Genomic DNA, 15431 nt, shown 5'->3' on the forward strand with positions numbered 1-15431 from the left:
TCATCAAGCCTGACATCCTGATTCATTTGGCCAGCATAGGTTGCTAGGGACCGTTCCTAGACATGAATCCCCACAAGGCGGGAGGGCTTCAGGAATGGGCTTCATACATAGTACTATATGAAGACATATCTATAACTCAGGTCATAAAAGACACCATTTTTAACCATTAGACAAGTCACCCCATTTCTTCATGCGATGGTCAGCTACCACACAAAGACTAACTGATTGTAAAGCAACTATGTGAAGGTCCAGCCACCATGTGAAGGTCCAGCCACCAATGTCATGATCAAGACAATATGTGAAGGTCAAGCCACCATGTGAAGGTCAAGACACTGTGATGGTCAAGCCACCATGTGAAGGTCAAGACACTGTGATGGTCAAGCCACCATGTGAAGCTCTAGCCGCCCATATAATGGTCAAGCCACTATGTGAAGGTTAAGCCACCATGTGAAGGTCCAGCCACCAATGTCATGGTCAAGACACTATGTAAAGGTCAAGCCACCATGTGAAGGTCCAGCCACCAATGTCATGGTCAAGACACTGTGGTGGTCAAGCCACCAATGTCATGGTCAAGACACTGTGATGGTCAAGACACCATGTGAAGGTCAAGACACTGTGATGGTCAAGACACCATGTGAAGGTCAAGACACTGTGGTGGTCAAGCCACCATGTGAAGGTCAAGACACTGTGATAGTCAAGCCACCATATGTGAAGGTCAAGACACTGTGGTGGTCAAGCCACCATGTGAAGGTCAAGACACTGTGATGGTCAAGCCACCATGTGAAGGTCAAGACACTGGGATAGTCAAGCCACCATATGTGAAGGTCAAGACACTGTGATGGTCAAGCCACCATATGTGAAGGTCAAGACACTGTGATGGTCAAGCCACCATGTGAAGGTCAAGACTCTGTGATGGTCAAGCCACCATGTGAAGGTCAAGACACCGTGATGGTCAAGACACTGTGATGGTCAAGCCAACATGTGAAGGTCAAGACACTGTGATAGCCAAGCCACCATGTGAAGGTCAAGACACTGTGATGGTCAAGCCACCATGTGGAGGTCAAGACACTGTGATAGTCAAGCCACCATATGTGAAGGTCAAGACACTGTGGTGGTCAAGCCACCATGTGAAGGTCAAGACACTGTGGTGGTCAAGCCACCATGTGAAGGTCAAGACACTTTGATAGTCAAGCCACCATATGTGAAGGTCAAGACACTGTAGTGGTCAAGCCACCATGTGAAGGTCAAGACACTGTGATGGTCAAGCCACCATGTGAAGGTCAAGACACTGTGATGGTCTAGACACCATGTGAAGGTCAAGACACTGTGGTGGTCAAGCCACCATGTGAAGGTCAAGACACTGTGATAGTCAAGCCACCATATGTGAAGGTCAAGTCACCATGTGAAGGTCAAGACACTGTGATGGTCAAGCCACCATGTGAAGGTCAAGACACTGTGATGGTCAAGCCACCATGTGAAGGTCAAGACACTGTGATAGTCAAGCCACCATACGTGAAGGTCAAGACACTGTGATGGTCAAGCCACCATATGTGAAGGTCAAGACACTGTGATGGTCAAGCCACCATGTGAAGGTCAAGACACTGTGATGGTCAAGCCACCATGTGAAGGTCAAGACACTGTGGTGGTCAAGCCACCATGTGAAGGTCAAGACACTGTGATGGTCAAGACACCATGTGAAGGTCAAGACACTGTGATTGGCAAGCCAACACGGTGACATGAAGCCGCCACCAACATATTTGTAGTGCTTGTCAGAGACACATCTGAATGTTCAGCTCAATAAATTAGTAAACCAGCAACACACATCCAACACAACTCCAGTACTTCATACCAAGCATTTATTTCATAAGGTCTAGATAGTGTTCACATCTGGATGCATATACAAAGCCAACTGCACTGTTAACATATGTACAAGTCACACAAACAGTCTGAGGAAAGGCATGTGCTGGCTGTTGCCCAATCTGCTGAAGATGACAACTGCAGACAGACAGACAGACAGACAGACACAGCCAGTGTGGTGATGAACAGCAGTACACAGCAGCTACAGGTGCTCTTCAAATAGCTAATACTAATCCCAAGGGCTTAACAGTATCAAAATACACAAAATAGATTTAAGATTCTTAGTTCTTTGTATGAGTTGACAATGAATGAACCATGATATTGAATCGGGTTGATATTGTGTTGAATGTCTGTGAACTAGTTAAGTGTTTGTTTCATGAAATACAATGGTGAATTGCTTATAGTTTTATGAATAAACTGCAATATTTGAAAGAATGAAGTGTTACAAGTTCCATCTACGAAGTAAATGCTCATCCAGTCATCTTCAGAATATTGCCACATTTTCTTTCCTGTCTAATTTCACTTTGGATAGTAACACATATATTCAAATATAGTGAAATATGTTTTTCCCACTTGATATCACAACTAACACCTAAAAATCTAACAACTAATCTAAAGATTTCATTCAGATACATTTGTCAAGGATCATTAGCTAAATTAAACATATGGTCCACAGCTACTGACTTACAATATTATAAGATTTGGCCAGACCAACTCCCTACCCCTCATTTTATGGAGTTTAGATTTTTAGTTTTGCAAAAACAACAGCTTTTGTTTTCGTAGGAAAATAAACTAGGAGCTTACAATGGCAGATTCTGAGATTCATAATGTCACAATTTTCTTTTTCATATTTTGCCTCCAAATAATTCTGACCACAGTTAGTTGTCTCAAATTTATTTTGCCTTGAATAAGTAAGTGAAAAACACCAGTTTTCACAGTATTCCCATTACATCACAGCATTATTTTGTCTTGAACATCCATTAAATGAAACAAAAGAGTTAGCCTGGCTTCTTCCAAAGTTTAAATAGCGATTAAGTTGTCAGACCTTCAGACTAGGGATGGCCTTGATTGAAACACCAGCGACTTGACAGTAGCACACTCTTAACATCTCATCAAGAAACAGTGTCACAAACAAGACCCATCAGATATTTCGGTGATACAAAATTGACCAAATTGCAAAAAAAGTGCATCACTAAAACACTCATTTTCAACAATCAAAAATATCTAATTTAGTTCACAAAATATTTTTATCCTCCTAGATACAATAACAAGTGAGTATCGTAAAACCAAACTTTAAAATTCAACAATGACGAGTTGGCATAGGAAAGGCGGGACTGGAAGAGGCTGTATATATAAAGTGCAGGTCAATTAACAAGTGACAACAGTGTGCAGCACTACAGCCTGGTTAACCCTTACCTAACTAGTCTACAAAATGTAGGGTTAATAATACTGGTGTTGTAGACCTGAGCCATATGAACAGGGAGGAATATGTAACATTCAATCAACCCTGGGCCTTAAATGTACAAAACAATGCACAAGATCCATTTTTTTTCCCAGTTAATCCCACTTAATTTCACTCATCCACAACACCAATAATTATCTTCTCTCATTCAAAATATTTGTTTTCCACTTGAAAGAAACTACCAACTATTGATTCTTTGATTATGAGGGAAATGTTATCAGATTTATTTATCACGTTTGGATTTTTCTGTATAAAGTGCAAATAAGGCTAGTTTTGTATTATCACATATTCACTGGTATAAGCTGTAAGCAGTATGATCACAAGGTGATGCAATGTTGTATTACTGAATGATCACAATGTGACACTATGATGCTGTACTGTACAGTGAATAAGCTACTTTGTACAATGAAACACATACCCATTGCTACAAGAGTTAGAGGAAAAGGTTGGATAATAGCACCATATCATAAAGAGAGTTTTGATTGTATGGAATCCAACTGTGAGCGCAAGGTATTGACAGTGACGTCAACACACAACCACATAGGAACAAAAGCACTGGCTAAGTCATGCAGGATAAATAGCACTAACACTTACAGGTTAACAAAGACATGACAACTGCTCAGAGATGCTCAAATGTCTAAATTTCACACATTTTATAAAAGTGATGAGAACCTTGGTCTAAATATCTAAAATAAACAACTTCTCAACAGCAAACACCAAAATGTCGAATAGATCATTTGACAACTTTACAAAAAAGAAAAGTGAATTATTAATTTCATGCAGTTTCGCTCACGTAATCTTGTCCCGAACATTCACAAAGCTAACATGGTGCTCATAAATCAAAGTTTATGAATCTCAGCTCCATGTTGCATTGTCATGCATCTCGAGGCCCTTGTTCACAAAGCAATCCTAGCTCTACGACCATAACATCGACAGTCGCAGAGCTCTGAGTGCTTTCTGATACAGCCCTGGTCAAACATGTATGTTTTCCATCACATTGTTAGATGTTGGAGCATGAGAACAATTGCCTCTCCTTGTCATGTCCAAGATGGCAATATATATACATATACACTCACATACAAACAGTGCTGTGAGGGCAAAGGGGAAACAGGCAAGAAGGACCTATAAACCATTGATAAATAATGTCAGAATTATACAGATGTTTATAACTTCTAATACACACTACAATGTTAATATATTAATTGATTCTGTTGGTTATTCTTGGGTGAGAATATTGATAACTTAGGAAAATATTCCATATTTGACGATGTTTTGTGGAATGTAAAACAACATAAACCTAGTGGGCACTACAAGAAGGTCAGGACGGGAGCAAGGTCACCTCACCTCGATGGAATGAGTAATGGTTTATACTGAAACTGTATTTCTGAAGTATTCTACCTTCGAGAAGGACAGGCTAGCTGTTTGTCTCTGCTGTCAGGTGACATCAGATGGAATATGTCATGTGGATATACCTATATCACATGAGTTAGGGTGTGATAAGAGTATGCATACACAGTACTGACTGAGTCAGGTGCAGGGAAATACCCTCGATCAACCATCTTGAACAACGCGAAGTAAATGAAGAGAGAATGACTTTAATGCTCCTTGATAGAAAAGAAGATTTTGGAAATACGCAATGTTAAACTTACCAATGTTAACTGACCTTCAGCTATCAGAGATAGTTGTGAAAGTGGAAAGGTGTACCCTATTCAAATCAGTTTCCAAATTAGAACCAATAGTTGAAGTGGTACGCAGAATTGTGAGTTAATCTTGAAGGAGACAGTTTCAAGAGGTAGACAGAATGGAAGAAATGAGATTCTAGGTGAACACGACAATGGTTTGTAAGTAAAGATGAACAACTGAAAATCACATTATCAGTATGAACAAGGAACTAATATGCAAACAGCATTGACATAATCTCTATTATGGAAGTTTGGGTGAGGAGGAAATGAAGATTGGACTGTCACCATCCTAGGTTATCCAGCGTAGTATGTCTCCATTCTATTAGAACCAATACCTAGACCCCTTCACCATAAAAGCTTGGCTTTGGAAGCAACATCACAATATCTCCCAGCATTAACCTGACACAGAAGTTCTCTCACTCGTGTCATTCAATTGTTGTATTTGTAACATCATGGGTCTTGGGTATGCATGGTTATATAAAGGAGACATAATACGCTTGATAATCGAGGGTGCTGTCACATAGGAAATGTACTTTGTAAGTGTAGAATGCAAGCGAAATAATCCGTCTATAATCCTTTCAGTGACTTTCATCTAATTTCTTAAATAGGCTCTTAAGGAAATACATATAGAGAAAATATAAAGGAACATTTTGCAGATCAATCATATCAGGTATTTATAACATGACACTATTGCAGTTATTCTCTATGTGGAAATACAAGTGAATGATGTGTCAAACTGCTACTCAAACAATATTCATGGACACATTAATTAAGTAGATTTCCTTGTGGGAAACTTTCCCCTGACAATGAAAGACTTGTAAGCCTGGCCTAACATTATGCTACTGCCCCACACCATTTGACGGTCAAGCAGGGTCACTGGTATGACTGGTATGATGCCATAGGTCAGTGGTCTTAGATCACTGTATGATGGTACAATGCCAAGAGGTCGGTCTTGCAGACCACGGTTATGACAGGGATGAGACCGAAAGATCAGCAACAGCATGGAACAATCTTAAACCATTTTCGATGGCTGTCTGACTTTATCACAAATAATGAAAATGCACTTTGTGAAGTGAGCTAGAGATAATCTTAATGAAACGTTTGGTCGATGTTTTGCTTATCAGCGACGATAGTGGACGGCTTTCAGCAACTAAGACTATACTAGACAGGCCTACTACAGACAGACAGACACAACAATGTTGAATGAAGAATGAAGGTTTTAGTATGTCATGGGTACAACCAAACTCAGCTCAAACCACACACATAATGTACAGACATATCTCGCTCAAGAAGTCATGCAAAAGTTATCAATTAATAAAGGTTTATACAACTGAATATACTCATCAATCACAATAAATAATTACAATGAAAAAATACACCATACAAAACCAACTCATTTGACACATACAGCTAAATGAGGAGGACTTCTGCATATTGAATCACATCAGGACATGTTTTACCCGGACTTGTCCCGCCGGGCGTAGGTCTGCAGTTCCTGGTTTTCACTGGGGTTTCCCAAGTCATCTGGAGGCACCTCAGACAACAACTAGTGACTGCTACACAACAGATCATTCACTGTTAACTTACTGACCCATCGCGTTACGTAACAACTCTTCACCAAAAGCTTATATCACAGAACTATTTCACAATGGTGCTTGAATACCTCCAGTCTTGAGTTATCTCCCTTGTGATCCTCAAGGTCTAGGTTGTGGGTAAGATGGTCTGTAGTTCCCATAGTTTCAATAAACATGCACCGATTTACTAGCACTCACTAAACAGGTTGGCTTGCTGGTTTACAGAGTGACACTAGTAAGTACTTCTACATTTAGCCAACAGTTTTGTTCCTGTTTGAACAGTATTAGTTCCAGAGTTTTCACCCAACACTGACAAAAACTGTTCACGGTCACAGATGTCCACAAGGTATCGTCTGGTATGAATGGCAAGGGTTCATGATAGGTAGCCATTGTCACCAATGATAGAGAAACACTGACACATATATAGCACTCAACCCATGTCTGATCACTGCACATAACAATGGTTACCACATTAATACCAAAACATGTGAAGGTCCGATTGATATCAATAGGTTGGGTCACTGCTTAGTACAGTTCATACATTCTGTTGCACACTACAGCAATGTCCATATATGTACTGAGCCTTCTGAGCACTAGGTAACCTGTAGTACACTGTATGCACATGTAGTACATTGTATGAACCTGTTAAACATAGTAACATCTGTGAACATGGCAATATCATTGTATACTACTCCAAACAAGTTAAAGAACACACACATTAGAAGGCTGTGTTTTGCAATACCCACAGCCATGACAGATTAACTATAGTCATATCAATAAGTGGGATGTTCTTTAACTTCTTTTGAGTAGCATATATTACCTAGACAACAAGGACTTCATGGCATAACATCATATGACCTGTATGACAAGGTATGACAAGGTATGACATGGTAGGACCTGTACTACACAGTAGAGGCTATTCATGCCTTGACGATGATGGTAACAACTTAACATTTGTTTATCACAGCAACAAGGAATGAGACGAATTGTGACAGTCATACCCAAAAGTAATATCAATTATTATAAAACATATTCTTTTTCTCCCCCAAAGGATGAAATTTCATAATTCATAAACAAAAACTTGACTTTCTGAGAACAATCACCAAACAATATTTCGGATGTATAAACTTGTATATATCATCGATTATTTCAGGTCACTATACATGGCCTGATGTTATGCCACATACATAGATAATTAATTGATATGATTGGATATAGTATATATTTGTACCAGTATTACATTTTAGGCCAAAGCCAAAAAGATGGAGAATACTGATAAAGAATATAAGACCAGAAAGAGTTAATTTACATGGAACTGATAGTCTTGAGCACTGACTGGTCACGATGAGAACATATTTAGATTCCAATGAGTTGTGAACGTGATCTGACTTTATGTAGAGCTTACAGGGCATGGTGATGATATGCATAACAAATTTATATAGTCGTGTAGATTCTTCAAATTACATGAAAATGGATGCTATGAGAGACTATGCACAAAGTAGAAGATGCTGCAGCTAGTGACAAAGCTAGTTGGGGAATGTTAGAATTGCACCGATGATGGCTAGAGTAATACTGGTAACACCCCTTACTCCCCTTAAAGGCATCTCATTAACAATGGTAGAAGAGTCCATTTGAGGAATGTATAGGGGGAAAGGGAAAGAGAATTGTGACCATATTCATCAGATAATGGTCTTTCCTTAGACCCTTAAGGATTTTCTATGTTTAAGATTATTCTTAACAGGTTTTTAAAGTTTTTAACCTAGTGGAAGGTTGGATTATCAATATGGTACTTGATAGTGTGGACAAACTCGGGATTTATCTACAGACTAGCATCTTGGAAGGTATTAATGCTGTGACAATATGGCTTGTATGCAATACAAACAATTAATTGACTTAAACCAGCCACTTGGTACTATTGCTGTCAATTCTGATGCTTATTAGAACCACACAGATGAAATGCTTGCTCCGGAGTCCTTGACCCAATGATCTCTACATGATATAAGTTACAAGAAACTAGGAGAAGCAGATGCTTCATAATTCATGTTTTCGCTATTATTAACAGCTGCAATTGGATTTGAATAATGCTTTAAATGAAGTGATGGCAGAACCACTCTTGAGGAAGTCTGAACCAGTGTTGCTGCCATTTCGAGGCCCTCCTGTCAGTGCCCATAAAGCTTAGTGTGATTCGTCCTACATGGTCCCCGCAAGGTTGATAACACATCATCATTGTCAAGCTCTAACTTCTACTTTGTGCATGCACAGCTCACACAGAGGGAGAGTGAAGTACGAATGGAATGCTTAGTTACAGAGGCAGATGACTGACTGATGAGAACAGAACATGTTCAGTGACGACCACTGCTCACAATGAACGAACGTGTCTACAGCACAGATATATGCAAAATACCAAAAAATAACAACATTCCGTTTTGATGGACCCAATAAACAGTGAACCAAACTGCCATAAAGTCAAGAAGTACATAGGGACACACTGTGTTTTAGTAAACTATAGGCAACCATAAGAGGCATATTCAAAACCTGTTAGGAAGTAGATTTGTAATACATGTGGTACAAGAGTGTGAAGACTATCAGCTGTCGCAGCCCTACAACACACAGTGAGAGCCGATATCACAAGCATAATCTTTTGGCAGTTCCTAGTCACTGGGCAGTCTAGATCTAGACACATCCTACACTGGAGGTGCACTGGCTCTAGCTTGTCAGGCTGGCAGTCCACCTAGGTGCTGAGGAGGCACTTGGTCCAATAGAAGTAATCGGCATAATCTGGTCACAGCAGCCCTCGGGCTGGCATCAGCGTTAACATCAGCAGCAGCAGCAGCATTACATCACACACGACCACTAACTTGAGCTTGGTTCGGCCAGTTTCTCCCAGTTCAAACCACAGTGAGAATCTGTAGGAGTGCTGAAGTCTGCTTCGTCAAAGTTAAACAGGTCTAACACTTCTTGTTGTGTCTTGGGAGTTAGGATGGGGTCGGATGAGAATGATACTGGGGCATTAGTGCTGAGTGGGGTCAGCCCAGTGCTCGGGACAATAACATCCAGCCAATCAGACACGTCTATCTGCATGTTGCTGTTGGCATCAGTGTCATTCAGTCCAAGGGATGCCAAATCGGGCTCAGATCCGTGAGTGCTGCCTGATTTTTGAGCACAACTAGTAGGCACACTGAGGAGACCGGTGTCACTGTTGGTCAACCTTGTGTCCAGAGAGACTGGCGTCGGGTCTGTCAAATCCAGACCAGAGAAATGATGGTCACTTGTCCAATCCATTCCCCCTAATTCGCCAGCAGACAACATTTCTGTGAGATCAAGCAGTTCTGTGTTGGTGTCTGCTGGGCAGGGTGGCAGAGGGGAACTCACAACTACCGGGGCAACCAAATCGGGCACTTCTTTCTTAATGTTCTTTACCACGCAAATTGGCACATCATGGGCAGATCCCAAGGAGTTGACAGTCACAGTGTTTGTGGCAGTGTTTGACATGATGACATCTGCTTTAGAGAACATCAAGCCGCCACAGCTCTGTGCTGAGTTGACTGGGAGAGACACAGACGGAGATGCTGTTACACTGGGCAGTGTCATGGCCTCCGTGGTCTTTGGCGTCGTCAGGGGTTCTGTAGCTGCACTTGGAGGCAGATCTGCAACAATCAAAGCAAATATGGTACCAATAATCAGAAACTTTATGACATTCCTTAAGTGAGTGAGTTGGGATCAACACTTCTGAGAACAGTATTCCAGTTATATCCTGAGTGTGTTTGCTTAAGTTAGGAGGGAAGCCCAAGTGATGCAGGTCTCAGATGTTTACCACTTTGGTGAAACGCACGAGCACAGGTATGGTGAAAAGTTGAGGAAAACACAGCTGCAACGACCTACCTCCATGCCTTATAAGAATCTCTAGAACATCGTCCATCATAGGACTCTTGTGTGACACTGTTGTTGGGTCAGGTGGGTTCGGCGACGATCCACGATCGGACTGGGATATCACAGCATTTGTCTACAAAACATCATAGTGACAGTGATAAAATCTTCTCACAAAAACATATATCTATATTTATCACTTATTTTATATCTTGATCATCTTAAAATGGTTGAAAAAATGAATCTTATATACTGCAAAAAAAGGTAAGGGATCATGAATATTGTTGGAGATATTACTTTGTAATAAAGTGAGTGAGTGAGTATGGTTTAACGCCGCTTTTAGCAATATTCCAGCAAAATCATGGCGGGGGACACCAGAAATGTGCTTCACACATTGTACCCATGTCGGGAATCGAACCTGGGTCTTCGGCGTGACGATCAAGCGCTTTCACCACTAGGCTACCCGACCGCCCCCTTTGTAATAAAGACTGTGTACACAATTTCATTAAGATATCACCGAAAATAGTCATGATCCCTAACTTTCTTTGTTCAGAATATGTAAAAAATATAAAACCCGGACAGGTGAATATAAAATATTTAGATCAGTTCTAAAGTCCTGTTGATCCAATCGTGTTGACTGTACACACCTGTGGTTGATTATGCATTTGTTTGATGGCATCATCATACTTGGGAGGCTCCTTCATAGGGAGGGAGAAAAAGGGGTTGGATGCACTCCTGGTTATCACCTTCTGGCCATCCAGCGGAGAGTTGGGCAAGGAGTTGCGGCCAGCAATGCTGAAGAAGCAACATAGAAAGATAAAACAACCAAGCCTTACATGCCTCTTCAGGCATTTATCCAGAAGTGCTCACATGCCCATATTCTGTCCCGATCTTAGCGCTACAATTATCCTAAGTCTATGTTAAAGTATGGGAGTTACGAATGTCTTTATGCTTAGAATTTTTTAATTTTGATAGAAACAAACAAACTCCATTAAAATTGAAAAGGAGCCCAAGTGAAATGAGAGATTCAGAGACTAATAATCTGTGAGAAAATCTAGACTTGCTCCATTTAGGACCACAACATTACAGTAAGGGCTGAGCGAAAGGGAAAATAAAATGGTTCTGTGACTGTGAGACACAGTAGGATACTACAAGAGCTGAAGAGATCCTTTTAAGGCCCAATATTTAATTTGGGTGTATTGCAATAGTAGTCATATCACAACATATGTGGCTGCCCCATATGGTTACACCTGTGGTACCCCGAATAGGGCAGAACGAGTCCCAGAAACATATGCTGGTTGCATGAGATGGCTTAATGGATCGGGTGGTCAGGCTTGGAGACTTGCTTGAAAGCTTGGGTGATCATCGTAGCCTGACAACTAGCCACTAATCCAAAGCCTGGGACTAGTAAAATTCTATTCGGCCTAGTTAGCTCAGCTTAAAATAGTCCACACAGTTACAATAAATCTAATGAAAAAATGGTATGAGTCATGTTGTGGATAGTAGTCTCAAAGCTTTTTGGCACAGACTGGACCATTATCACAATATCAATCACTGGATAGTCTGGTCCAGACTTGACTATAAACAGGCCTCTATCGTATAGCTGGAATCTTGAATGCAGCATTAAACATGTTAAACAACAAACCAACCACTACACCCTGGTCAGTACACAGTTCACAGATGAGCCACTCACCTTGTGTGAGTAACACCATTAGGAGGGACAGCAGCACTAGAGGTTTTAACTGAAGAAGCCGTGAAGACAAAGGGCTGTTGAACACCGGCAGGTGCCGTAGCAACAGACACTTTGGGCTTACTCGTGCCCATGTTCAGGCTTTCATGCAACGAAGTCTTTAGGAAGTCCGGAATAACATGCTTCTTCTCTGCACTATTGGTAACAATGACAGCAGGAATAGCCTGATTGCTGGTTGTCTGGATGGTCTGGGCATTCTGCAGCAGCTGAGCTGGAATATGAATAGGTTTGGCTGCAGTTGTCTGCAGCTGGGGAGACTTGTTGTTGCCAGCTATACTGATCTGTATGGTGTTCATCATAGGGGTTGTAGCAGTAGACTGTACCACGGACTGCTGCAACAGCTGCTGATTCTGGTGTTGGAGATGAACCTGTTGCAGCTGCTGCAGCTGGAGTCGGATCTGGGACTCCTGAAGCTGCCTCTGCAGCTCCTCGATGTGCTTCTGCTGCTGTCTCAGGATGTCCTCTTGAGTCACCTGCTGCTGAGCCTGAGCTGGGCACTGTGCCTGCTGTATCTGCTGCAGCTGTTGAAGCTGCTGCAGTTGTTGCAGCTGTACCTGGGTTTTCTGCAGTTGCTGCAGCTGTGCCTGTTGGATCTGCATTTGAACTGCTGGACTGAGAGTGGTAATAGTGTTAATACTCTGACCGGGTTCACCTGGCACCTGGTCCACATCCATCGCCACCTCAGTGGACATTGCTGACACCACTGACGGTGGTCGTGACTGGTGGTCCACGGACATAGGTACCGAATTATGATTAGAGCTGTGCTGACTTTTCAACTGGTTTAATGTCACACCAGCACTAGACACTTCCATTGAATCAGGAGAGAGTGGAGTTAGGGCACTTTCCATCAATGATGGTGAGGTCGGTGGAGAGTTGATAATACTAGCTTCTTCATTAGATGCTACTGACTGTACACTAAGTATAGCATTCACAGTCTGTATGGGTGGTGGAGAAACCACATTTGTATCCTGAGGAGTTGGACTCTGAAGGGATATTGTAACAGTTGGTTTTGGTGAATTGGCTGGGCTTACTGCAACAGGTGCAGGAGAGGCAGCCACTGGTGCTACTTCTGTGTATGGTTTTAACCTCTCGATGAGCTGTGGCTTAGAGCCAGACACAGGCATGTTCCTCTTCTTCAGCTCTGCTTTTAAGTCGGCAACCTTCAACTCCTCCAGGTTTCCTGTCAGTTTAGGATGGGAAGCAGCCACAGCATTGATGGCAGCTGATTTACTGCTTGAATGTCGACTTGGAGGAGGATGGGGCTGTACAACTGGAGATGGTGGTTGGGAGATTTGTTGCTGAACAATCTCTTGTTTAATCTGTGGCTGCTGTGGCTGTTGTGTTTGGACTACAGTGGGAGCATGGATGACAGACTGAGTTGTCTCAGTCTTAGGAACTGTAGAGACCATTGGTGCAGTGACTACCATGCTGTTTGGGGGATTGCCTTGGGGTTGGAGTCCGACAGTTGCAGGAGGGAGCTGCCCTTCACCCAGCTTCTGTGATGGCAGGAGGAATGGCAGGTTCTTTTGCTGGAACTCCAGCTGCCACTGAAGGAACAGCTGCTGCTGCTGCAGCATGACGTGGTAAGGAGTTTCGTTGTTGTTGTTCTGTTGGGAACTCTGTTGGTTCTTAACAACGTTTGGTGGACCCTTGTATTCATGGAATTTGATAACTTTAGCTTTAGGTGCAGTCTTTGGCTTGGATTTCTTTGGTCTTGATTTATTGTTGCCATTGCTGCTGGAATTCCCATTTTTGGGTGATGTAACTGGGTGGCTGCTCAACACACTTGATGAAATCTTGGTGATGATAGGAGGTGGTGGGGGGCTCTTCTGCATGGAGACCGGGAGTTCAGGAGGAGGTGGGGGCATGGAATTGGGGCTGCTGATGTCCGAGAAGCTGGAGTCATCCTGAGGGGGCGATGGCGCTCCATCACTGATGCTCTCTTCATCAAACAGGAAGTGTTGAGGTTGCATGAGGATATCCTCATTCTCCCGTGTCTTATTGAAGGCAATAGATCCATCTGTAACATGATGACAAGAGTTGGTTTAATATGCTTATCACATCTACACCTAGGTGATACATACTACAGTTTAAGGATGAATATATGTGATGAATATAGACAGTGTTATTATGTTCAGATAAATCATATTCAGACAAATACATTTTTATGTTTGGTTGATCTGAAGGTGTGACATACTAAATATGTCAAAGTACAAAAAGAACACTGATGTTACTCATAAAGGTGGCATGGTAAGATAATAAACCCCATATAATGAGCAAAACTTGCAATCTAATAAATACAAACAGGTATTTCAATAATGCAGCCATGATAAGACAAGAGGCTGGCAGGAATTTGGCATGAAGCCAATTGCTATTTCAACCACTTTAAGATCATATGTTCTTACATTCTCATTGCAATTTGAAATTATACAAAAGTTAAAGAAAATTGAATTACTCCACATAAAAAGTAAATATTTCTTAAATGTGTGTTGAAAGAGGAAATATCTGGGCTTGTGTCCGCCTGTTAGAATGTTGCTACTTGGTGTATTCTGACAAAACATTAAACTGGTGTGGCAGGAAAGATAAGATTATCTTTACAACTCTGATAATAGGCTCAAACAGAATTCAAAGGTAGTTAGCAGTTTTTCCATGCCATAGCTAGCACTACATAAACATCAAGCCTATCTCTTCCAAAATTGAAAAGATGATCTCGTCATTAACAACCTCTGCAGTAAGTCTAGCCATCATATCAGAAACCTGTTGATAACCCTACGGCAGGCCTTCAGTATGTAGAGCAACAACTTGAGTGCACAGATGTGTTCTAATGTAGAAACTGAATAAACTTCTGAAGCTGACTCTAAACAAAATCCAATGACACCCAGTAACAAAATACACCTTATCTGTAAATGCCTCTCAATAACAGTTCCTTGTTTTTCATCACATAATGTGGCACTTGAACAGTCACAACTCACTGGAGTGATGGTAAGTGGTGGTAAGTACTCTTGGCTGTAATTAATGGTGGTCCAAATGTATGACATGGATAAATGGAAGCCTCACTACAAGATGTTGATCAGCAAGAGATTACAAGAAAATAAATTGTCTTGAATTCGGTGTATCTGACTTGAAGACCTGTCTGATACTTCCAACTGTCTACACACATTCCTAACATATCCAGGTTCCCTATCCATCTTGTGTTGTCTACAGCCCCACCTGGCATGTCCAGGTTCCCTATCCATCTT

The 15431-nt window shown here is 41.6% G+C and overlaps 1 protein-coding gene across 3 annotated transcripts in view; it reads right to left on the reverse strand.

Annotated features, from left to right (window-relative positions):
• Positions 1-1852: 1852 nt before the first annotated feature.
• The window catches only part of LOC139467940 (myocardin-related transcription factor B-like), a 102966-nt gene continuing 89387 nt past the window's right edge, over positions 1853-15431 (reverse strand). For all 3 annotated transcript variants that reach the window (XM_071249536.1, XM_071249537.1, XM_071249535.1), the window contains 4 exons: positions 12136-14212; positions 11090-11237; positions 10458-10578; positions 1853-10222 (listed from right to left, as the gene is read on the reverse strand). In XM_071249536.1, the coding sequence (XP_071105637.1) occupies positions 9429-10222; positions 10458-10578; positions 11090-11237; positions 12136-14212 (3140 nt within the window). In that variant the 3' untranslated portion in view covers positions 1853-9428. The remainder of the gene's footprint in view (positions 10223-10457; positions 10579-11089; positions 11238-12135; positions 14213-15431) is intronic.

Source organism: Haliotis cracherodii, unplaced genomic scaffold (genome assembly GCF_022045235.1).
Source record: "Haliotis cracherodii isolate W230 unplaced genomic scaffold, xgHalCrac1.p SCAF_2, whole genome shotgun sequence".
Taxonomy (NCBI): Eukaryota; Metazoa; Mollusca; class Gastropoda; order Lepetellida; family Haliotidae; genus Haliotis; species Haliotis cracherodii.